Source organism: Acipenser ruthenus, chromosome 14 (assembly GCF_902713425.1).
Source record: "Acipenser ruthenus chromosome 14, fAciRut3.2 maternal haplotype, whole genome shotgun sequence".
Lineage (NCBI taxonomy): Eukaryota > Metazoa > Chordata > Actinopteri > Acipenseriformes > Acipenseridae > Acipenser > Acipenser ruthenus.
The window spans coordinates 1,437,498-1,462,426 of record NC_081202.1 but is presented as its reverse complement, the minus strand read 5'-3'; the positions used below and the strand labels follow the sequence as shown (position 1 = coordinate 1,462,426).

General features: G+C 51.3%; 1 protein-coding gene across 1 annotated transcript in view; it reads right to left on the bottom strand.

The window, feature by feature from the left end:
- LOC117419764 (plexin-B2-like) overlaps positions 1-24,929 on the bottom strand; it is a 92,917-nt gene that overhangs the window by 5,203 nt on the left and 62,785 nt on the right. Inside the window, exons 16-35 of the mRNA XM_058985495.1 lie at positions 23,811-23,947; positions 23,241-23,417; positions 21,742-21,868; positions 19,703-19,912; positions 19,064-19,243; positions 18,746-18,885; positions 18,552-18,652; positions 17,958-18,187; positions 17,557-17,735; positions 14,514-14,580; positions 12,515-12,661; positions 11,815-11,971; positions 11,351-11,451; positions 9,562-9,646; positions 7,960-8,114; positions 6,735-6,895; positions 4,121-4,268; positions 3,702-3,766; positions 3,124-3,199; positions 2,214-2,288 (exon numbers count right to left, since the gene is read on the bottom strand). Of these exons, the coding sequence (XP_058841478.1) occupies positions 2,214-2,288; positions 3,124-3,199; positions 3,702-3,766; positions 4,121-4,268; positions 6,735-6,895; positions 7,960-8,114; positions 9,562-9,646; positions 11,351-11,451; positions 11,815-11,971; positions 12,515-12,661; positions 14,514-14,580; positions 17,557-17,735; positions 17,958-18,187; positions 18,552-18,652; positions 18,746-18,885; positions 19,064-19,243; positions 19,703-19,912; positions 21,742-21,868; positions 23,241-23,417; positions 23,811-23,947 (2,718 nt within the window). The remainder of the gene's footprint in view (positions 1-2,213; positions 2,289-3,123; positions 3,200-3,701; positions 3,767-4,120; positions 4,269-6,734; positions 6,896-7,959; positions 8,115-9,561; positions 9,647-11,350; positions 11,452-11,814; positions 11,972-12,514; positions 12,662-14,513; positions 14,581-17,556; positions 17,736-17,957; positions 18,188-18,551; positions 18,653-18,745; positions 18,886-19,063; positions 19,244-19,702; positions 19,913-21,741; positions 21,869-23,240; positions 23,418-23,810; positions 23,948-24,929) is intronic.

Sequence of the window (24,929 nt, the reverse complement as noted above, 5' to 3'; positions counted from 1 at the left end):
TATCAATCATCATTGAGGAGAGACAGAGGGGTTTGTAACCAGCTCCAGTGATAGAGCTCCTTATCAATCATTATTGAGGAGAGACAGAGGGGTTTGTAACCAGATCCAGAGACAGAGCTCCTTATCAATCATCATTGAAGAGAGACAGGGGGGGTTTGTGAACAGCTCCAAAGATAGAGCTCCTTATCAATCATCATTGAAGAGAGACGGGGGGGGGGGGGGGTTGTAACCAGCTCCAGAGACAGAGCTCCTTATCAATCATCATTGAAGAGAGACAGGGGGGGTTTGTAAACAGCTCCAAAGAAAGAGCTCCTTATCAATCAACATTGAGGAGAGACAGGGGGTTCCAGAGGGGTAGGCAGACACATTGAGGAGAGGCAGAGGGTTCCAGAGGGGTAGGCAGGCACATTGAGGAGAGACAGAGGGTTCCAGAGGGGTAGGCAGACACATTGAGGAGAGACAGGGGGTTCCAGAGGGGTAGGCAGACACATTGAGGAGAGGCAGAGGGTTCCAGAGGGGTAGGCAGACACATTGAGGAGAGACAGAGGGTTCCAGAGGGGTAGGCAGGCACATTGAGGAGAGGCAGAGGGTTCCAGAGGGGTAGGCAGGCACATTGAGGAGAGACAGAGGGTTCCAGAGGGGTAGGCAGGCACATTGAGGAGAGGCAGAGGGTTCCAGAGGGGTAGGCAGACACATTGAGGAGAGGCAGAGGGTTCCAGAGGGGTAGGCAGGCACATTGAGGAGAGGCAGAGGGTTTCAGAGGGGTAGGCAGGCACATTGAGGAGAGGCAGAGGGTTCCAGAGGGGTAGGCAGACACATTGAGGAGAGGCAGAGGGTTCCAGAGGGGTAGGCAGACACATTGAGGAGAGGCAGAGGGTTTCAGAGGGGTAGGCAGACACATTGAGGAGAGGCAGAGGGTTCCAGAGGGGTAGGCAGACACATTGAGGAGAGGCAGAGGGTTCCAGAGGGGTAGGCAGACACATTGAGGAGAGGCAGAGGGTTCCAGAGGGGTAGGCAGGCACATTGAGGAGAGACAGAGGGGTAGGCAGACACACTGAGGAGAGACAGAGGGTTCCAGAGGGGTAGGCAGACACATTGAGGAGAGGCAGAGGGTTCCAGAGGGGTAGGCAGACACATTGAGGAGAGGCAGAGGGTTCCAGAGGAGTAGGCAGACACATTGAGGAGAGACAGAGGGGTAGGCAGACACACTGAGGAGAGACAGAGGGTTCCAGAGGGGTAGGCAGACACATTGAGGAGAGGCAGAGGGTTCCAGAGGGGTAGGCAGACACATTGAGGAGAGGCAGAGGGTTCCAGAGGAGTAGGCAGACACATTGAGGAGAGACAGAGGGTTCCAGAGGGGTAGGCAGACACATTGAGGAGAGGCAGAGGGTTTCAGAGGGGTAGGCAGACACATTGAGGAGAGGCAGAGGGTTCCAGAGGGGTAGGCAGACACATTGAGGAGAGGCAGAGGGTTCCAGAGGGGTAGGCAGACACATTGAGGAGAGACAGAGGGTTCCAGAGGGGTAGGCAGGCACATTGAGGAGAGGCAGAGGGTTCCAGAGGAGTAGGCAGGCACATTGAGGAGAGGCAGAGGGTTCCAGAGGGGTAGGCAGGCACATTGAGGAGAGACAGAGGGTTCCAGAGGGGTAGGCAGGCACATTGAGGAGAGGCAGAGGGTTCCAGAGGGGTAGGCAGACACATTGAGGAGAGACAGAGGGTTCCACAGGGGTAGGCAGGCACATTGAGGAGAGGCAGAGGGTTCCAGAGGGGTAGGCAGACACATTGAGAGAGGCAGAGGGTTCCAGAGGGGTAGGCAGACACATTGAGGAGAGACAGAGGGTTCCAGAGGGGTAGGCAGACACATTGAGGAGACAGAGGGTTCCAGGGGGGTAGGCAGACACATTGAGGAGAGGCAGAGGGTTCCAGAGGGGTAGGCAGGCACATTGAGGAGAGGCAGAGGGTTCCAGAGGGGTAGGCAGACACATTGAGGAGAGGCAGAGGGTTCCAGAGGAGTAGGCAGGCACATTGAGGAGAGGCAGAGGGTTCCAGAGGGGTAGGCAGACACATTCAGCACTTCACGTACAGCCGACTGCACGTTTCGCTTCCAACATTTTGCTACACATCCCTGGAACCTGTCGACCTTATGAAATCTCAATACCAGTTCAACTGCAGCAGTTTAGCAGGCAGCCAGTGCAGCCCCCAGAATCACCTACCTCATCATAGTACTTGCTGGCATACTGGTAGAGCTGATGCAGAGCTACCTGTGTGTTGAGCTGGTCTGTGTGAGCCTGAAAGACATGGGAGAGGCAGGAGGTCAGGGTCATGGTGCTCCAGCTCTTCAAAGTCAGTCCAGACAGGCACACTCCACATTCTCAAACTGTTGCATTAAATACTGCTAATATTGAGAGTACACATATCTTGAGTGGAGGTGAGGCTTGTGGAAAATGCAGTGCAGCCCCTGGGGTTGAACAAGCAACCGACAGTGGCAGAGCCCTGCTGGCTAATGTTTTATGTTGTGGTTATTTAAAAAAGGAATGGTTTACTGGTGTGGTATGATTTAAAAAGTATTGTTTGGGGTTAAAAACATAATTTAAATGTATTATTATAGTTTAAATGTGATCTGGCAGAGGCGATGTTAGCAGCTCGTCTCTCAGACATCACGTAAGAATGTGTAGTCGGCAACTGGTGATTATTGAGAAATTGGCTCCACGCAGACTAAAATCTCTCGCGTAGAACGTGACCCTCTCCAGACTGATTCATTCACTGCTAATCTGGAGATGGTCACATGTATAAAATCTCTCGTGTAGAACGTGACCCTCTCCAGACTGATTCATTCACTGCTAATCCGGAGATGGTCACATGTATAAAATCTCTCGTGTAGAACGTGACCCTCTCCAGACTGATTCATTCACTGCTAATCCGGAGATGGTCACATGTATAAAATCTCTCGTGTAGAACGTGCCCCTCTCCAGACTGATTCATTCACTGCTAATCTGGAGATGGTCACATGTATAAAATCTCTTGTGTAGAACGTGACCCTCTCCAGACTGATTCATTTACCGCTAATCTGGTGGTGGTCACATGTGTGTATATATATATGTAGACACACACACAAGGACTTACCCTGGAAACCTCGGCTAAATGCGTGTTCATGTCCTGGTCGCTTACTTGCGCCATCTGTCGGATACCTTTATAGTAGCTGTGGAGAGAGGGAGGGAGAGGGAGAGGGAGAGAGGGAGGGAGAGGGAGAGAGGGAGGGAGAGAGAGAGGGAGAGGGAGGGAGAGAGAGAGGGGGAGGGAGAGGGAGAGAGGGAGGGAGAGAGAGAGAGGGAGGGGGAGGGAGAGAGAGAGAGGGAGGGGGAGGGAGAGGGAGAGAGGGAGGGGGAGGGAGAGGGAGAGACCTGCTGGTGAGTAACGGGTTGAACCAGCAGTGCTGGAGCCGAGGTCTCAAGTCAAGCATCACCCCATCCCGCCCGTCTCCCTGCCCAGCACAGCAAGCATTTCACAAAGAGTTCCTTATATCAGTTTGCTTGACTGGTTTAATATTGCTAGCAACTGGCCAGGACTCAAATGCATGTTAACCCAGTTCCACGTGGGTTCATGGCTTCCAGTGTGGGAACAGACGCAAAGGCACGGCGTCTGCTACAGAACGCATTATTTATTGGGTGGTGTTCAAGAGAAAAAAAAGGGATGCTACTTACTCATCCACCATTTTCTTGTATGTGGAGATCTCCTTTGCATAGAGTAACTTGTTACTTGGTGAATCCTGAGAAAACAAAACAGAAGAACTGTGTGTAAACAACCAAGAATGGAATAGAACAGAGATTAGAAATAATAAACACGACGACTAAACAGTGAAATCAAAGCAAAAAGTACAGAGGAGCACTGAAGTGCAAGTGTGAATGCTCTTAGTCCTGAATACAAAACTCTTCTCCTCTTGAACACAATAAACAATGCAGTTAAAAACACAGAATTCTTGAACTTGACTGTGACTGGACCAGGTGTGATTTCACTCATACTGTCTTCCTGTAGTAATGGAATAGACACACACATACAAAGAGAGGACGTCTCCTCCAGGTCCCAGCAGCATGGCTGTGAGCCCGTCTGACTGGACACTCACCCTGCTCAGCTTGTGCTCACTCTTGGTGCAGGCATCCATGAAGGTCTGCGCGATGACGGACAGCGAGGCGTCCACCATCTCATGCACGTGCACGTCGAAGATGAAGTGAGGGTTCTTCAGGATGTTCACCCAGAAGCGCAGGGGCAAGCTGTGAGCACGGGACACATCGTGAGAGAGGAACAGAGACACACGAGACACAGACTGAGCTGTGAGCACGGGACACATCGTGAGAGAGGAACAGAGACACACGAGACACAGACTGAGCTGTGAGCACGGGACACATCGTGAGAGAGGAACAGAGACACACGAGACACAGACTGAGCTGTGAGCACGGGACACATCGTGAGAGAGGAACAGAGACACACGAGACACAGACTGAGCTGTGAGCACGGGACACATCGTGAGAGAGGAACAGAGACACACGAGACGCAGACTGAGCTGTGAGCACGGGACACATCGTGAGAGAGGAACAGAGACACACGAGACGCAGACTGAGCTGTGAGCACGGGACACATCGTGAGAGAGGAACAGAGACACACGAGACACAGACTGAGCTGTGAGCACGGGACACATCGTGAGAGAGGAACAGAGACACACGAGACGCAGACTGAGCTGTGAGCACGGGACACATCGTGAGAGAGGAACAGAGACACACGAGACGCAGACTGAGCTGTGAGCACGGGACACATCGTGAGAGAGGAACAGAGACACACGAGACGCAGACTGAGCTGTGAGCACGGGACACATCGTGAGAGAGGAACAGAGACACACGAGACACAGACTGAGCTGTGAGCACGGGACACATCGTGAGAGAGGAACAGAGACACACGAGACACAGACTGAGCTGTGAGCACGGGACACATCGTGAGAGAGGAACAGAGACACACGAGACACAGACTGAGCTGTGAGCACGGGACACATCGTGAGAGAGGAACAGAGACACACGAGACGCAGACTGAGCTGTGAGCACGGGACACATCGTGAGAGAGGAACAGAGACACACGAGACGCAGACTGAGCTGTGAGCACGGGACACATCGTGAGAGAGGAACAGAGACACACGAGACGCAGACTGAGCTGTGAGCACGGGACACATCGTGAGAGAGGAACAGAGACACACGAGACGCAGACTGAGCTGTGAGCACGGGACACATCGTGAGAGAGGAACAGAGACACACGAGACACAGACTGAGCTGTGAGCACGGGACACATCGTGAGAGAGGAACAGAGACACACGAGACACAGACTGAGCTGTGAGCACGGGACACATCGTGAGAGAGGAACAGAGACACACGAGACGCAGACTGAGCTGTGAGCACGGGACACATCGTGAGAGAGGAACAGAGACACACGAGACGCAGACTGAGCTGTGAGCACGGGACACATCGTGAGAGAGGAACAGAGACACACGAGACGCAGACTGAGCTGTGAGCACGGGACACATCGTGAGAGAGGAACAGAGACACACGAGACACAGACTGAGCTGTGAGCACGGGACACATCGTGAGAGAGGAACAGAGACACACGAGACGCAGACTGAGCTGTGAGCACGGGACACATCGTGAGAGAGGAACAGAGACACACGAGACACAGACTGAGCTGTGAGCACGGGACACATCGTGAGAGAGGAACAGAGACACACGAGACACAGACTGAGCTGTGAGCACGGGACATGAGGTGAGAGGAACAGAGACACACGAGACACAGACTGAGCTGTGAGCACGGGACATGAGGTGAGAGAGGAACAGAGACACACGAGACACAGACTGAGCTGTGAGCACGGGACACATCGTGAGAGAGGAACAGAGACACACGAGACACAGTCTGAGCTGTGAGCACGGGACACAAGGTGAGAGGAACAGAGACACACGAGACGCAGACTGAGCTGTGAGCACGGGACACATCGTGAGAGAGGAACAGAGACACACGAGACGCAGACTGAGCTGTGAGCACGGGACACATCGTGAGAGAGGAACAGAGACACACGAGACACAGACTGAGCTGTGAGCACGGGACATATCGTGAGAGAGGAACAGAGACACACGAGACACAGACTGAGCTGTGAGCACGGGACACATCGTGAGAGAGGAACAGAGACACACGAGACACAGACTGAGCTGTGAGCACGGGACACATCGTGAGAGAGGAACAGAGACACACGAGACACAGACTGAGCTGTGAGCACGGGACACATCGTGAGAGAGGAACAGAGACACACGAGACACAGACTGAGCTGTGAGCACGGGACACATCGTGAGAGAGGAACAGAGACACACGAGACACAGACTGAGCTGTGAGCACGGGACACAAGGTGAGAGGAACAGAGACACACGAGACGCAGACTGAGCTGTGAGCACGGGACACATCGTGAGAGAGGAACAGAGACACACGAGACGCAGACTGAGCTGTGAGCACGGGACACATCGTGAGAGAGGAACAGAGACACACGAGACACAGACTGAGCTGTGAGCACGGGACACATCGTGAGAGAGGAACAGAGACACACGAGACATAGACTGAGCTGTGAGCACGGGACACGAGGTGAGAGAGGAACAGAGACACACGAGACACAGACTGAGCTGTGAGCTCGGCTCCACCCCTGCTTCCTGCCCTACCTGTTTGTTTTCCAGATGTGGACGGTCTCCTCGTCCACATTGTCGTGTTTCGCCGCCTGCTCGTCCAGGAAGTCAAAGAAGTACTTCACAGCGGGAGGCACGACTGCACCCGAGCACAGAACACTGCGGAAGAAGTTATCCACAAACTGCTGGAGTGTTCCCTGCAGAGAGAGAGAGAGAGAGAGAGAGAGAGAGAGAGAGTGAGAGGAGACAAGAGGAGTGTCCGTGCAATCAGACACAGCCCGCTGACACAGCCTGCCAGGGAGAGGGAAGCTGCACCCTGACACAGCCTGCCACGGAGAGGGAAGCTGTACCCTGACACAGCATGCTAGGGAGAGGGAAGCTGTACCCTGTACCCTGATACAGCATGCCAGGGAGAGGGAAGCTGCACCCTGACACAGCCTGCCACGGAGAGGGAAGCTGTACCCTGACACAGCATGCCAGGGAGAGGGAAGCTGTACCCTGTACCCTGATACAGCATGCCAGGGAGAGGGAAGCTGTACCCTGTACCCTGATACAGCATGCCAGGGAGAGGGAAGCTGTACCCTGTCACAGCCCGCCAGGGAGAGGGAAGCTGCACCCTGACACAGCCTGCCACGGAGAGGGAAGCTGTACCCTGACACAGCATGCTAGGGAGAGGGAAGCTGTACCCTGTCACAGCCCGCCAGGGAGAGGGAAGCTGCACCCTGACACAGCCTGCCACGGAGAGGGAAGCTGTACCCTGACACAGCATGCTAGGGAGAGGGAAGCTGTACCCTGTCACAGCCCGCCAGGGAGAGGGAAGCTGCACCCTGACACAGCCTGCCACGGAGAGGGAAGCTGTACCCTGACACAGCATGCTAGGGAGAGGGAAGCTGTACCCTGTCACAGCCCGCCAGGGAGAGGGAAGCTGTACCCTGTCACAGCCTGCCAGGGAGAGGGAAGCTGTACCCTGTCACAGCCTGCCAGGGAGAGGGAAGCTGTACCCTGTCACAGCCCGCCAGGGAGAGGGAAGCTGTACCCTGTCACAGCCTGCCAGGGAGAGGGAAGCTGCACCCTGACACAGCCTGCCAGGGAGAGGGAAGCTGCACCCTGATACAGCCTGCCAGGGAGAGGGAAGCTCAATCAATCGTTTTGTCTGATAATTCCTTGTTAGTTCAATTTTGACCGATGACTAAGTACAAGTGCAATGATCTGATGATCGACATGGTAGTAAGCTGTGTTGTGCTACAGCGCTGGTGCGTACCTTGACGGAGAGCAGCCTGGTCAGGTAGATTTCGGTGATGGCTTTGGCACTGCCCTTGTCCTTCATGCTCCCCCTCTTGGATTTGCTCTCGTCCACATCCTCAGCAGAGCGCACCAGGTGCCACACCTTGTTGTCACCCTCCAGCAGAGCGTTTCCTGCAGGTCGGTAAAAACATCAGACTTGCAGCATTGCAATGACCATCTTCAAATTAAATTCACCCGATTCTCTTTGTTTATCGCATACCAACAGCACAACCTGCAAAATACGTTTATATATAGTAGGCTCCTCCCCTGCAGGTACTCGCGCTCCTCCCCTCCCTCCCCTGCAGGTACTCGTGCTCCTCCCCTCCCTCCCTCCCCTGCAGGTACTCGCGCTCCTCCCCTCCCTCCCCTGCGGGTACTCGCGCTCCTCCCCTCCCTCCCCTGCGGGTACTCGCGCTCCTCCCATCCCTGCCCTGCGGGTACTCGCGCTCCTCCCCTCCCTCCCTCCCCTGCAGGTACTCGCGCTCCTCCCCTCCCTCCCCTGCGGGTACTCACGCTCCTCCCCTCCCTCCCCTGCGGGTACTCGCGCTCCTCCCCTCCCTGCCCTGCGGGTACTCGCGCTCCTCCCCTCCCTCCCTCCCTCCCTGCGGGTACTCGCGCTCCTCCCCTCCCTCCCCTGCGGGTACTCGCGCTCCTCCCCTCCCTCCCCTGCGGGTACTCGCGCTCCTCCCCTCCCTGCCCTGCGGGTACTCGCGCTCCTCCCCTCCCTCCCTCCCTCCCTGCCCTGCGGGTACTCGCGCTCCTCCCCTCCCTCCCCTGCGGGTACTCGCGCTCCTCCCCTCCCTCCCCTGTGGGTACTCGCGCTCCTCCCCTCCCTCCCTCCCCTGCAGGTACTCGCGCTCCTCCCCTCCCCTCCCTCCCCTGCAGGTACTCGCGCTCCTCCCCTCCCTCCCCTGCAGGTACTCTCGCTCCTCCCCTCCCTCCTCCCCTGCAGATACTCGCGCTCCTCCCCTCCCTGCCCTGAGGTACTCGCACTCCTCCCCTCCCTCCCCTGCAGATACTCGCGCTCCTCCCCTCCCTCCCCTGCGGGTACTCGCGCTCCTCCCCTCCCCCCCTGCGGGTACTCGCGCTCCTCCCCTCCCTCCCCTGCGGGTACTCGCGCTCCTCCCCTCCCTCCCCTGCAGGTACTCGCGCTCCTCCCCTCCCTCCTCCCCTGCAGGTACTCGCGCTCCTCCCCTCCCTCCCCTGCAGGTACTCGCGCTCCTCCCCTCCCTCCCCTGCGGGTACTCGCGCTCCTCCCCTCCCTCCCCTGCGGGTACTCGCGCTCCTCCCCTCCCTCCCCTGCGGGTACTCGCGCTCCTCCCCTCCCTCCCCTGCAGGTACTCGCGCTCCTCCCCTCCCTCCTCCCCTGCAGGTACTCGCGCTCCTCCCCTCCCTGCCCTGCAGGTACTCGCGCTCCTCCCCTCCCCCCCCTGCGGGTACTCGCGCTCCTCCCCTCCCTCCTCCCCTGCGGGTACTCGCGCTCCTCCCCTCCCTCCCCTGCAGGTACTCGCGCTCCTCATCTCCCTCCCCTGCAGGTACTCGCGCTCCTCATCTCCCTCCCTCCCCTGCAGGTACTCACGCTCCTCCTGGCTATCTTGGTGCAGCTCGTCCGGCTGCTGAGTGTGCAGAACCTTTGACAGCACCAGGGTGGCGTTATCTCGGACCTGCAAGAGACACACACACACACACACACACACACACACACACACAGCAGTGAACACAGAGTCAACATAAACTCCTAGGTCTTTTTCATAGATCCCTTCTTCATATTCAGTATCTCCCATATGATATTTATAATGCACATTTTTATTGCCTGCGTGCAATACTTTACACTTTTCTCTATTATATATCATTTGTCATGTGTCTGCCCAGTTCTGAATGCTGTCTAGATCATTTTGAATAACCTTTGCTGCTGTAACAGTGTTTGCCACTCCTCCTATTTTTGTGTCATCTGCAAATTTAACAAGTTTGCTTACTATACCAGAATCTAAATCATTAATGTAGATTACGAATAGCAGAGGACCTAATACTGATCCCTGTGGTACACACACAGTCCATCAACCCAGACTACAGACAGTGTCAGACTCACATTGTCGTGTGCGAGGGTGTTTATAAGGTCAGACTCACTTTATAGTGTGCGAGGGTGTTTATAAGGTCAGACTCACGTTATAGTGTGCGAGGGTGTTTATAAGGTCAGACTGACGTTATAGTGTGCAAGGTGTTTATAAGGTCAGACTCACGTTATAGTGTGCAAGGGTGTTTATAAGGTCAGACTCACACTGTCGTGTGCGAGGGTGTTTATAAGGTCAGACTCACGTTATAGTGTGCAAGGTGTTTATAAGGTCAGACTCACGTTATAGTGTGCAAGGTGTTTATAAGGTCAGACTCACGTTATAGTGTGCGAGGGTGTTTATAAGGTCAGACTGACGTTATAGTGTGCAAGGTGTTTATAAGGTCAGACTCACGTTATAGTGTGCGAGGGTGTTTATAAGGTCAGACTCACGTTATAGTGTGCGAGGGTGTTTATAAGGTCAGACTCGCGTTATAGTGTGCAAGGTGTTTATAAGGACAGACTCACGTTATAGTGTGCGAGGGTGTTTATAAGGTCAGACTCACGTTATAGTGTGCGAGGGTGTTTATAAGGTCAGACTCACGTTATAGTGTGCAAGGTGTTTATAAGGTCAGACTCACGTTATAGTGTGCGAGGGTGTTTATAAGGTCAGACTCACGTTATAGTGTGCAAGGTGTTTATAAGGTCAGACTCACGTTATAGTGTGCAAGGTGTTTATAAGGACAGACTCACGTTATAGTGTGCGAGGGTGTTTATAAGGTCAGACTCACGTTATAGTGTGCAAGGTGTTTATAAGGACAGACTCACGTTATAGTGTGCGAGGGTGTTTCTAAGGTCAGACACGTTATAGTGTGCGAGGGTGTTTCTAAGGTCAGACTCACGTTATAGTGTGCGAGGGTGTTTATAAGGTCAGACTCACGTTATAGTGTGCGAGGGTGTTTATAAGGTCAGACTCACACTGTCGTGTGCGAGGGTGTTTATAAGGTCAGACTCACACTGTCGTGTGCGAGGGTGTTTATAAGGTCAGACTCACGTTATAGTGTGCGAGGGTGTTTATAAGGTCAGACTTGCATTGTCGTGTGCGAGGGTGTTTATAAGGTCAGACTTGCATTGTCGTGTGCGAGGGTGTTTATAAGGTCAGACTCAAGTTATAGTGTGCGAGGGTGTTTATAAGGTCACTCACATTGTCGTGTGCGAGGGTGTTTATAAGGTCAGACTCACGTTATAGTGTGCGTGGGTGTTTATAAGGTCAGACTCACGTTATAGTGTGCGAGGGTGTTTATAAGGTCAGACTCACGTTATAGTGTGCAAGGGTGTTTATGCGCTTCCACCGGCCCTCCTTCTGTGATGTCAGGTCTAAGTCAGACAGGATCTGCCCCGTGGAGCCAGGGCGCCACTCTGTGGAGAGGACAGGAAGTTAAGGCAGTGAGGAAGTTGGAGCCTCCTACATCTCTGTCTCTGTTTACGAAACTCAGTTTGAATCTCAGTATCATTTCTTCCTACCCTTTAAACATAAAATCCAAACAAATCCCTGGTTACACAGACCCTGATTCAGCACTAGTCTTGAACTATCTGAATCAAAGGTAACATCAGGAAGATTAGTGCTAATCGAGATCTGTGAAACCAGGCATGTGGGTTTGGATTTTATTGTGAAAGCACAGAAAATAATTTGCATTTTTAAAAGGCTGAACATTTACATAAAGGTCCCTTTGTTTGGGCACGGCTGACGTTCTTAGTTCGGTGTTAGTCACTGTAACTCACCCAAAACAACTCTGTCGACTTTAGGCCTCTGTGAGTAAGGCGTGTTCCTATAGACCTGGTCGATGATCTTCTCCTTCACTTGGGAGATGGTGTCGCAGTTCAGAACCTTGACAGCACAGACGTCAGGGCCCTCGCCATGCACCAGCACCTGCAGGGTCTGGAGTCAGACAGAGGAGCACAGTTACACACCGCACTCGGGATCACAGCATAGAGCAGGGTCTGGAGTCAGACAGAGGAGCACAGTTACAGAGCGCACTCGGGATCACAGCATTCAGCAGGGTCTGGAGTCAGACAGAGGAGCACAGTTACAGAGCGCACTCGGGATCACAGCATAGAGCAGGGTCTGGAGTCAGACAGAGGAGCACGGTTACAGACTGCACTCGGGATCACAGCAGAGAGCAGGGTCTGGAGTCAGACAGAGGAGCACAGTTACAGAGCGCACTCGGGATCACAGCATAGAGCAGGGTCTGGAGTCAGACAGAGGAGCACAGTTAGAGAGCGCACTCGGGATCACAGCATAGAGCAGGGTCTGGAGTCAGACAGAGGAGCACAGTTACAGAGCGCACTCGGGATCACAGCAGAGAGCAGGGTCTGGAGTCAGACAGAGGAGCACAGTTACAGAGCGCACTCGGGATCACAGCATAGAGCAGGGTCTGCTGTGCAGAGGCAGACAGACAGACAGACAGACAGACAGACTCACCAGTGTGCAGTACTCCACGTCGTCCCCCAGCAGTCCGGTGTCATTCAGAGTGTACTTGGCTTTCTTCAGCACGCCGTCCACCGGCCCCTTCTCCACCTGGTGCTTGATGGCCTTGAACAGCTTGTAGAGCGGCTCCCCAGCAGAGTCCTGCACTCACAGCAACAACAACAACACCACAGCGCTGAGGAAGCACTCGCCAAAACACTCCTCTGTGTGACTCGAGTTCATCACCTTAACAGCAAGGCACAGCTGCCTCGCCCCCCAGGCTGAACAGCACCCCCTTCCCTTCCTACACTGGCACTGCCTATCCACCCACACCCCTGGCAGCCTAGCGTCTCACCCCCCAGGCTGAACAGCACCCCCTTCCCTTCCTACATTGGCACTGCCTCTCCACCCACACCCCTGACAGCCTAGCGCCTCGCCCCCCAACCTGAACAGCACCCCCTTCCCTTCCTACACTGGCACTGCCTCTCCACCCACACCCCTGACAGCCTAGCGCCTCGCCCCCCAACCTGAACAGCACCCCCTTCCCTTCCTACACTGGTACTGCCTCTCCACCCACACCCCTGACAGCCTAGCGCCTCACCCCCCAACTTGAACAGCACCCCCTTCCCTTCCTACACTGGCACTGCCTATCCACCCACACCCCTGACAGCCTAGCGCCTCACCCCCCAGGCTGAACAGCACCCCCTTCCCTTCCTACACTGGCACTGCCTATCCACCCACACCCCTGACAGCCTAGCGCCTCGCCCCCCAGGCTGAACAGCACCCCCTTCCCTTCCTACACTGGCACTGCCTCTCCACCCACACCCCTGACAGCCTAGCGCCTCACCCCCCAGGCTGAACAGCACCCCCTTCCCTTCCTACACTGGCACTGCCTATCTACCCACACCCCTGACAGCCTAGCGCCTCGCCCCCCAACCTGAACAGCCCTCCCTTCCCTTCCTACACTGGCACTGCCTATCCACCCACACCCCTGGCAGCCTAGCGTCTCACCCCCCAGGCTGAACAGCACCCCCTTCCCTTCCTACATTGGCACTGCCTCTCCACCCACACCCCTGACAGCCTAGCGCCTCGCCCCCCAACCTGAACAGCACCCCTTCCCTTCCTACACTGGCACTGCCTCTCCACCCACACCCCTGACAGCCTAGCGCCTCGCCCCCCAGGCTAAACAGCACCCCCTTCCCTTCCTACACTGGCACTGCCTCCACCCACACCCCTGACAGCCTCCATTACCCATTCAATCAGTCCCATCAGTTACAGGTGTGGTCCAGTGGTTGGAGCAAAAACTGGGGACATGACACCTCCTTATCCTATTCCAGCTACTGTACAGATATACAGCTTTCATTATATATTTGTAAAATAGAATGTGTCCCGCATGTTAGACATATCTGTACCTCAGTATTAGCATTCAGATTACAATAAACCTGAGACAGAATTTAGATTCTAGATTACTGCTGGGATGGAAACAAGACTCCTGCTGTACACCAGCAGTGTGGAGTAGTGGTTAGGGCTCTGGACTCTTGACCGGAGGGTCGTGGGTTCAATCCCAGGTGGGGGACACTGCTGCTGTACCCTTGAGCAAGGTACTTTACCTAGATTGCTCCAGTAAAAACCCAACTGTATAAATGGGTAATTGTATGTAAAAATAATGTGTAAAAAATAATGTAATTGAATGTAAAAATAATGTGATATCTTGTAACAATTGTAAGTTGCCCTGGATAAGGGCGCCTACTAAGAAATAAATAATAATAATAATAAATAATAATAATAATAATAATAATAATAATAATAATAATAATAATAATAATAATAATAATAATAATAATAATAACAGCAGTTTGATCCATGCCTGGTTTCACTAGGAGTTTAATAAGACCCACCTGAGCCTTGTTACCTATACACTGGGGCTAATCAAGCTCTTTGTAAAGCCTACAGGAGTCTTATGTCCATCCCTGTGTTGTATGAAACCCTCGGGTGCACTGGTTGATGGCGATACCTTTAGGAACTGGTACAGGCAGATGGACATCCAGTTGCAAAGCATTCTCTCCACCACCGTTTCGGATCTGAAAACAGGAACCAAGTCAGAATGTGAGATATCCTGGAATGTGCTGCATTCACTTCCATTGTAGAGCCATTCCAGTCATGCTGGGCATTACTCTAGAGAATAGATGCCCAAACAGACCGCGTGAAAAAGAAGCACAAAAGCAAACAATTCCTTCAACTTTCATTGTAAACCCAGCTGCTCTCAAAACCAGAAACACCATCATCATAGTAAACCCAGCTGCTCTCAAAACCAGAAACACCATCATCATCATCATCATCATCATAGTAAACCCAGCTGCACTCAAAATCAGAAACACCATCATCATCATCATCATCATCATCATCGTAAACCCAGCTGCATTCAAAACCAGAAACACCATCATCATCATCATCATCATCGTAAACCCAGCTGCATTCAAAACCAGAAACACCATCATCATCATCATCATCATCATCGTAAACCCAGCTGCACTCAAAACCAGAAACACCATCATCATCATCATCATCATCGTAAACCCAGCTGCACTCAAAACCAGAAACACCATCATCATCATCATCATCATCATCGTAAACCCAGCTGCATTCAAAACCAGAAACACCATCATCATCATCATCATCATCATCATCGTAAACCCAGCTGCATTCAAAACCAGAAACACCATCATCATCATCATCAACCCAGCTGCATTCAAAACCAGAAACACCATCATCATCATCATCATCATCATCATCGTAAACCCAGCTGCATTCAAAACCAGAAACACCATCATCATAGTAAACCCAGCTGCTTTCAAAACCAGAAACACCATCATCATCATCATCATCATCATCATCATCGTAAACCCAGCTGCATTCAAAACCAGAAACACCATCATCATAGTAAACCCAGCTGCTCTCAAAACCAGAAACACCATCATCATCATCATCATCATCATAGTAAACCCAGCTGCACTCAAAATCAGAAACACCATCATCATCATCATCATCATCATCATCGTAAACCCAGCTGCATTCAAAACCAGAAACACCATCATCATCATCATCATCATCGTAAACCCAGCTGCATTCAAAACCAGAAACACCATCATCATCATCATCATCATCATCGTAAACCCAGCTGCACTCAAAACCAGAAACACCATCATCATCATCATCATCATCGTAAACCCAGCTGCACTCAAAACCAGAAACACCATCATCATCATCATCATCATCATCATCGTAAACCCAGCTGCATTCAAAACCAGAAACACCATCATCATCATCATCATCATCATCATCGTAAACCCAGCTGCATTCAAAACCAGAAACACCATCATCATCATCATCAACCCAGCTGCATTCAAAACCAGAAACACCATCATCATCGTAAACCCAGCTGCTCTCAAAACCAGAAACACCATCATCATCATCATCATCGTAAACCCAGCTGCACTCAAAACCAGAAACACCATCATCATCATCATCATCGTAAACTCAGCTGCATTCAAAACCAGAAACACCATCATCATCATCATCAACCCAGCTGCATTCAAAACCAGAAACACCATCATCATCGTAAACCCAGCTGCTCTCAAAACCAGAAACACCATCATCATCATAATCATCATCATCATCATCATCATCGTAAACCCAGCTGCATTCAAAACCAGAAACACCATCATCATCATCATCATCATCATCGTAAACCCAGCTGCATTCAAAACCAGAAACACCATCATCATCATCATCATCATCATCATAAACCCAGCTGCATTCAAAACCAGAAACACCATCATCATCGTAAACCCAGCTACTCTCAAAACCAGAAACACCATCATCATCGTAAACCCAGCTACTCTCAAAACCAGAAACACCATCATCATCGTAAACCCAGCTACTCTCAAAACCAGAAACACCATCATCATCATCATCATCATCATCGTAAACCCAGCTGCACTCAAAACCAGAAACACCATCATCATCATCATCATCATCATCGTAAACCCAGCTGCACTCAAAACCAGAAACACCATCATCATCATCATCATCATCATCATCGTAAACCCAGCTGCATTCAAAACCAGAAACACCATCATCATCATCATCATCATCATCGTAAACCCAGCTGCATTCAAAACCAGAAACACCATCATCATCATCATCAACCCAGCTGCATTCAAAACCAGAAACACCATCATCATCGTAAACCCAGCTGCTCTCAAAACCAGAAACACCATCATCATCATCATCATCGTAAACCCAGCTGCACTCAAAACCAGAAACACCATCATCATCATCATCATCGTAAACTCAGCTGCATTCAAAACCAGAAACACCATCATCATCATCATCAACCCAGCTGCATTCAAAACCAGAAACACCATCATCATCGTAAACCCAGCTGCTCTCAAAACCAGAAACACCATCATCATCATCATCATCATCATCATCATCATCGTAAACCCAGCTGCATTCAAAACCAGAAACACCATCATCATCATCATCATCATCATCGTAAACCCAGCTGCATTCAAAACCAGAAACACCATCATCATCATCATCATCATCATAAACCCAGCTGCATTCAAAACCAGAAACACCATCATCATCATCATCATCATCATCGTAAACCCAGCTGCATTCAAAACCAGAAACACCATCATCATCATCATCATCATCATAAACCCAGCTGCATTCAAAACCAGAAACACCATCATCATCGTAAACCCAGCTACTCTCAAAACCAGAAACACCATCATCATCGTAAACCCAGCTGCTCTCAAAACCAGAAACATTATTTTGTAACTTTCCTAGGAATTGGAATTGATATTCTAGAAACATAATTGTTGTGATTGTTCAACTGCTTTTAATTGACCAACAGTGACTTCAATTGAAGTAATTTGTTGCCACTGTGAGAATTGGAATCGAAGAACAGAAGTTGCCCCCAGCCCTGGTAATAGCTCTAAAGCCCTCCTGCTTTGCCCTGCAGAAGCTGGCCCATGTGCTCCACTCACCGACGCAGCATCAGCTTGGGGTTCTTGGCCACATACTGATCCATGAGCTGCAGCAGCAAGGTGTTCATGATGTCAGTGTAATACTCTAGCTTGCCATGGAGGGCGACAGTGAGCAGGGAGGCAAAGTAGACTTTGGCACGGGCGTTGAAATCACGCTGACTCTCCAGCGTGCGAATGAACTGTAAACAAGACGGGATCAAGAAATCATATTCATATCCATAACAATGTTCCCGATTAATATTTACAAATCCAGCAACAAGCATTAAAAAAAAAAAAAAACATTAACGTTTACAATAAAACTGCAATTGAAGAGAGGTCTGCAAGAGAGCAGGTTTCTATGTTTTCAACATTAAGAGTGTGTCCAGTGCCTCAAAGGCAAGGTGTGAGACTGCAAGGCGTACATTGATAAGGAAGGGCTTGCTGTTGAGCAGGTTGGAGAACTGATTGAGCGCCAGGCTCACGGTCTGCTCGCGGCCCGCGGGGATGTCCAGCTTCCCCGTGATCATCACGTCGTTCACCCCATCCTTGGAGGGCAGGAAGAAGACCCGGTCTGTGTAGGTCTTATAGTCCAGGAAGGGAATCCCCACCTCGTTCAAATCACTGGTGTGGTCCTCCATTTCAATCATCAAGTCTGAGAGGGAGGGAGGGGGAGAAGGGATGTGAGGTTTAGACACAAGCTGGCTTCTACTGGCAAAAACATTTTTAACAGAAGTTGCAATTCCTCTAAAGCAGCAGTCCTTTGGTGCTTGTGTGACTATTCTTTACTTGGGAAAGCCAGCCACAGTGGCTCAGTATTATTCAGTACCCTCAGCAGCCACACTTTGTATTAATTGTACACCGACCAAGGGGAACATAGGATTTTTACAAACCTTTCAGCTGGTTTTACAGCGCCTGATTAGCACTGATGTCCAAAATGTGTGCTAGTGGGGGTCTATGATCAGAAGATTGAGCCCCCCTGTCCCTGCTTCCATGCTCCCTGCCACTCCAGGGCTCACCTGTGAACTCTTTCTTGCAGCGATCCCTCACACTCTCCTCCAGGTTCTCCAGCTGATGCCTCACCTTCTCGTAGTCCCGCTCTGCCTGCTGGCTCTGCCGCCTGAAACAAAGAGACATTCCCAGGGATCAGCAGGTGGACGGGCAGCGTGCGCTAAACATGCACCTGAAGAGGAGGGGCAGTCCTGCAGGTTACCTGTAGCAGTACACGGAGATGGCGATGATTGCCACCATGGGGATTAGCACCACAGGCAAGATGATGTGCAGGGGCAGCATGTTCGTAGAGGAGTCGTAATTCACCTTGCCCAGCACCCACCTTCCTGCACCAAACTTTACCTGAACACAACAAAGAGAAGATTTCAAAAGGATACCCACAGAGTACAAAACTACACTGACAAAACAGAGATACCCACTAGAGTACAAAACTACACTGACTGATAAAATGGAGATACAGGCCTACGCAGTTGCAAACGCCAAGCTACATAAGTAAGTCTTCCAGTCACACCCGTCTTACCAAGAACTCGGGCATGCTGGCGTCCGCCTCCCTCTTGAATCTCTTGGAGAGGACTTGGGGTTTAGTTGCAGGTGGTTCACAGAGCAGCGAGTTGTCTTGGAAGGCTTCGATAGTGCACTCTGCATCTCCTACGTAGGCCTGTGCCTCCTGCATAGTCATTGCACTGGTGAAGCGTTCGCCCTGAGGAGACACACACAGGGTTTTTAAAAGAGACTTATCAACACAGAAACTGACCGCATGTCTTCACTGAGCGCTTCTGTCAGAATGTCTTTATACTGTAAGCTACAAAGAGGATTCCTTCAGTGAAAATGTGTTATCCAGTGCCTGGTGGCCAAAGTGGCCAGATCAAGGTGGAAATCAGACTCCTATTGCTTATCAATTTCACCCATTCCAGGTTTTTTCTACTAGGAGTTTGTTACCTATACACTGTGGCAAATCAATCTCAGGTGTGTCTTATTAAACTAGTGAAACCAGGAATTGATCAAAATGCTGTGCAATGGAAGTCTCATTTACACCATATTTATAAAAGGAGCTAAATAGCCTGTGACCAGAGGATAGCCAATGACAGGGAGAAATGTGTCTGCATTCACCTTGATGGTTATGAGTGTTTCAAAGGGGAGGATAGCCAATGACATTCACCTTGATGTTTATGTGTTTTTCAAAGGGGATGATGCCATTCTCGTTCTTGTTGAAGGTGGGGTCTGGGTAGTACTTGAAGGTCTGCAGGGTCTTCTCCACATTGTCCAGGACAATCACAGTGTGGAAGTCGTGGTTCTGAAATATCTCGGGGATCACCGGGGAGTGGAACTGGAGCTCTGTCTCGTTCTGGAACTCTGCCATCACTTCTATCTGTGAACACAAACACAGAACAGAAAGACAGAGTGAGCCTGCTTCAGCTCCCCAGATCGGGGTTACAGGACAGTGCAGGAGGGAACAGCAAGCAGGAGAAGAAAGAGAGAGTGAGCCTGCTTCAGCTCTCCAGATCGGGGTTACAGGACAGTGCAGGAGGGAACAGCAAGCAGGAGAAGAAAGAGAGAGTGAGCCTGCTTCAGCTCTCGAGACCGGGGTTACAGGACAGTGCAGGAGGGAACAGCAAGCAGGAGAAGAAAGAGAGAGTGAGCCTGCTTCAGCTCTCCACACCGGGGTCACAGGACAGTGCAGGAGGGAACAGCAAGCAGGAGAAGAAAGAGAGAGTGAGCCTGCTTCAGCTCTCCACACCGGGGTCACAGGACAGTGCAGGAGGGAACAGCAAGCAGGAGAAGAAAGAGAGAGTGAGCCTGCTTCAGCTCTCCACACCGGGGTCACAGGACAGTGCAGGAGGGAACAGCAAGCAGGAGAAGAAAGAGAGAGTGAGCCTGCTTCAGCTCTCGAGACCGGGGTTACAGGACAGTGCAGGAGGGAACAGCAAGCAGGAGAAGAAAGAGAGAGTGAGCCTGCTTCAGCTCTCGAGACCGGGGTTACAGGACAGTGCAGGAGGGAACAGCAAGCAGGAGAAGAAAGAGAGAGTGAGCCTGCTTCAGCTCTCGAGACCGGGGTTACAGGACAGTGCAGGAGGGAACAGCAAGCAGGAGAAGAAAGAGAGAGTGAGCCTGCTTCAGCTCTCGAGACCGGGGTTACAGGACAGTGCAGGAGGGAACAGCAAGCAGGAGAAGAAAGAGAGAGTGAGCCTGCTTCAGCTCTCGAGACCGGGGTTACAGGACAGTGCAGGAGGGAACAGCAAGCAGGAGAAGAAAGAGAGAGTGAGCCTGCTTCAGCTCTCCACACCGGGGTCACAGGACAGTGCAGGAGGGAACAGCAAGCAGGAGAAGAAAGAGAGAGTGAGCCTGCTTCAGCTCTCGAGACCGGGGTTACAGGACAGTGCAGGAGGGAACAGCAAGCAGGAGAAGAAAGACAGAGTGAGCCTGCTTCAGCTCTCCAGATCGGGGTTACAGGACAGTGCAGGAGGGAACAGCAAGCAGGAGAAGAAAGAGAGAGTGAGCCTGCTTCAGCTCTCCACACCGGGGTCACAGGACAGTGCAGGAGGGAACAGCAAGCAGGAGAAGAAAGAGAGAGTGAGCCTGCTTCAGCTCTCGAGACCGGGGTTACAGGACAGTGCAGGAGGGAACAGCAAGCAGGAGAAGAAAGAGAGAGTGAGCCTGCTTCAGCTCTCGTGACCGGGGTTACAGGACAGTGCAGGAGGGAACAGCAAGCAGGAGAAGAAAGAGGGAGTGAGCCTGCTTCAGCTCTCGTGACCGGGGTTACAGGACAGTGCAGGAGGGAACAGCAAGCAGGAGAAGAAAGAGGGAGTGAGCCTGCTTCAGCTCTCGAGACCGGGGTTACAGGACAGTGCAGGAGGGAACAGCAAGCAGGAGAAGAAAGAGAGAGTGAGCCTGCTTCAGCTCTCGAGACCGGGGTTACAGGACAGTGCAGGAGGGAACAGCAAGCAGGAGAAGAAAGAGAGAGTGAGCCTGCTTCAGCTCTCGTGACCGGGGTCATAGGACAGTGCAGGAGGGAACAGCAAGCAGGAGAAGAAAGAGAGAGTGAGCCTGCTTCAGCTCTCGTGACCGGGGTTACAGGACAGTGCAGGAGGGAACAGCAAGCAGGAGAAGAAAGAGAGAGTGAGCCTGCTTCAGCTCTCGTGACCGGGGTCATAGGACAGTGCAGGAGGGAACAGCAAGCAGGAGAAGAAAGTCCTTTACCGTCTCTTTGTGTGTTGGAGCCGTGCCGATGTTACTGACTGAAGGTTCGGGATTGACAACAACTCTCATGGAGGCTTTCTGTATCACTGCAAATCCAGTCCCTGTCACAGAGATGAGTCTCCCCCCACTGAAACAGGCCGGTAAAACAGAGTTACACTGCGGATCCAGTCCCTGTCACAGAGATGAGTCTCCCCCCACTGAAACAGGCCGGTAAAACAGAGTTACACTGCGGATCCAGTCCCTGTCACAGAGAGGAGTCTCCCCCACTGAAACAGGCTGGTAAAACAGAGTTACACTGCGGATCCAGTCCCTGTCACAGAGAGGAGTCTCCCCCACTGAAACAGGCCGGTAAAACAGAGTTACACTGCGGATCCAGTCCCTGTCACAGAGGAGAGTCTCCCCCACTGAAACAGGCCGGTAAAACAGCGTTACACTGCGGATCCAGTCCCTGTCACAGAGAGGAGTCTCCCCCACTGAAACAGGCCGGTAAAACAGCGTTACACTGCGGATCCAGTCCCTGTCACAGAGAGGAGTCTCCCCCCACTGAAACAGGCCGGTAAAACAGAGTTACACTGCGGATCCAGTCCCTGTCACAGAGAGGAGTCTCCCCCCACTGAAACAGGCCGGTAAAACAGAGTTACACTGCGGATCCAGTCCCTGTCACAGAGAGGAGTCTCCCCCACTGAAACAGGCCGGTAAAACAGAGTTACACTGCGGATCCAGTCCCTGTCACAGAGAGGAGTCTCCCCCCACTGAAACAGGCCGGTAAAACAGCGTTACACTGCGGATCCAGTCCCTGTCACAGAGAGGAGTCTCCCCCACTGAAACAGGCCGGTAAAACAAAGTTACACTGCGGATCGCTTTCTACCTAGTTGTGCATTTTTAAAAGGGTACCAACTGGGATTTTACCATGACAGGGATGAATAGACGACTCCCATGAAATATCAGTTTGATCCAGTCCTGGTTTTACTATATGCAGATTGCCTATTGATCATTGGAAGTTATTTGTTCAACCTGCGAACGCTCTATAAGACACATCTGAGCTTGTTACCTATACACACACTGGCTAATCAAGCTCGTAATAAAATCTGGAATGGGTCTAAACTGTGGAGTCTGATTACATACATCTGGGAAGTAGTTTTTCAAATAAAGGTTGAGCTCCATTTAACCTGAAAATGCTACCAGAAAACAGTCAACTGTGTAGGTATCGTTTAGGACTATTTCAGAGCAAACATAAAAACAAAGAAAGATTACATTTCATTTTAAACTAGAAATGTGTGTTTCTGTGAATAAAAACAAAAAGGTGATGTGAAATCAAATCGTTTGTAAACGTGAAGTAAAATAAATGTGAACGAGTGTGTGATGCGCGTCACCGCGGTGAACATCATAGAGGAGGTCAAAGTGATCTTTTTAGTAAAAAACAGCTGTGCACAAGTATGAAGCCAGCCTCTCAAAGTGTTTAATCATCCAGACTGCAGATGAGAGCGGATAAACGCTACCTCATAAAGCTGGCATCAGGGGAATATGTAGTGACTGTCGGGTCTTCACAGAACTCAAATCCAGACACACGCCTCGTCGTGTGCTTCCCGTAGTTCATCACCACATCATAGGGCCCAATCGCTGAACTAGGTGGCAGTTTACCTGTCCTGCACACAATTTCACTGTCAAATTTCAACCTGTCAAAAAAATTAATACAAAATACTCAAAATGATATTCAACATATCCACAAAGAGCTTAAAACGGCATGTTCCTTATTTATTTGCATTTTCCTTGAGATCAGAGAAAGCTAAACTAAATCAGCTGGAGCGGCTGCTTTCTGCTGCTGTGCACCTCGCTCGTGGAACTCTATCCCGGCTGACATCAGGCAGGCTGAAACGCTGGATTCTTTTATGTCCTAACAGAAAACGTGTGCTTTTACATAATTGGTTGTAGCTGGCATCATACTGTACATATGAGCTCTCACTTTGTTTTTAACTCTGGGATGCCATGGCGTGAAGGGAGGGCGTTATATACAAACACATTTGTATTGTATTGTATAATCACTCAATTCGCTGCAGTGCTTTACTTACACGGTGCAGTCGGCTCCCGCTATCTGAATGCGCAGGTCCTCTCTGGTCGCAATGTTCAAATCAGATCCTTCGATTGTGATGCAGGTCCCACCGGCTCGCGGACCCTTCTTCGGAGTCACGCTCTGGGGTTTAGGCTCCTGATAAATCACAGCACTGAGGCATGAACACAACTCCACCCGACACCAGGTACACACTTACACTGCACACAGGAGGACTGGGAATGACTCAAACATCATCTGAGGCATGAACACAACTCCACCCGACACCAGGTACACACTTACACTGCACACAGGAGGACTGGGAATGATTCAAACATCATCTGAGGCATGAACACAACTCCACCCGACACCAGGTACACACTTACACTGCACACAGGAGGGACTGGGAATGACTCAAACATCATCTGAGGCATGAACACAACTCCACCCGACACCAGGTACACACTTACACTGCACACAGGAGGACTGGGAATGATTCAAACATCATCTGAGGCATGAACACAACTCCACCCGACACCAGGTACACACTTACACTGCACACAGGAGGGCTGGGAATGATTCAAACATCATCTGAGGCATGAACACAACCCCACCCGACACCAGGTACACACTTACACACTGCACACAGGAGGACTGGGAATGATTCAAACATCATCTGAGGCATGAACACAACCCCACCCGACACCAGGTACACACTTACACACTGCACACAGGAGGGCTGGGAATGACTCAAACATCATCAGAGGCATGAACACAACACCCGACACCAGGTACACACTTACACTGCACACAGGAGGGCTGGGAATGATTCAAACATCATCAGAGGCATGAACACAACTCCACCCGACACCAGGTACACACTTACACTGCACACAGCAATGCAATGAAATGCCATGTGGAGTCTTGTAAGCAAGTGGCTTTAACAGCAGTAACAGAACTGAAGCTTCATGAAGGCAAGGATGGAAACAAGACTCCTGTTGCATAGCAGTTTCACCACCCATTCCAGGTTGTAGTACTGTATGTGCTTGATTAACCCTGTAGATAACAAGCTCAGGTGTGTCTTATTAAAAACTCATAGTAAAACCTGAAATGGAGCAAACTGCTATTCAATTGGAGTCTT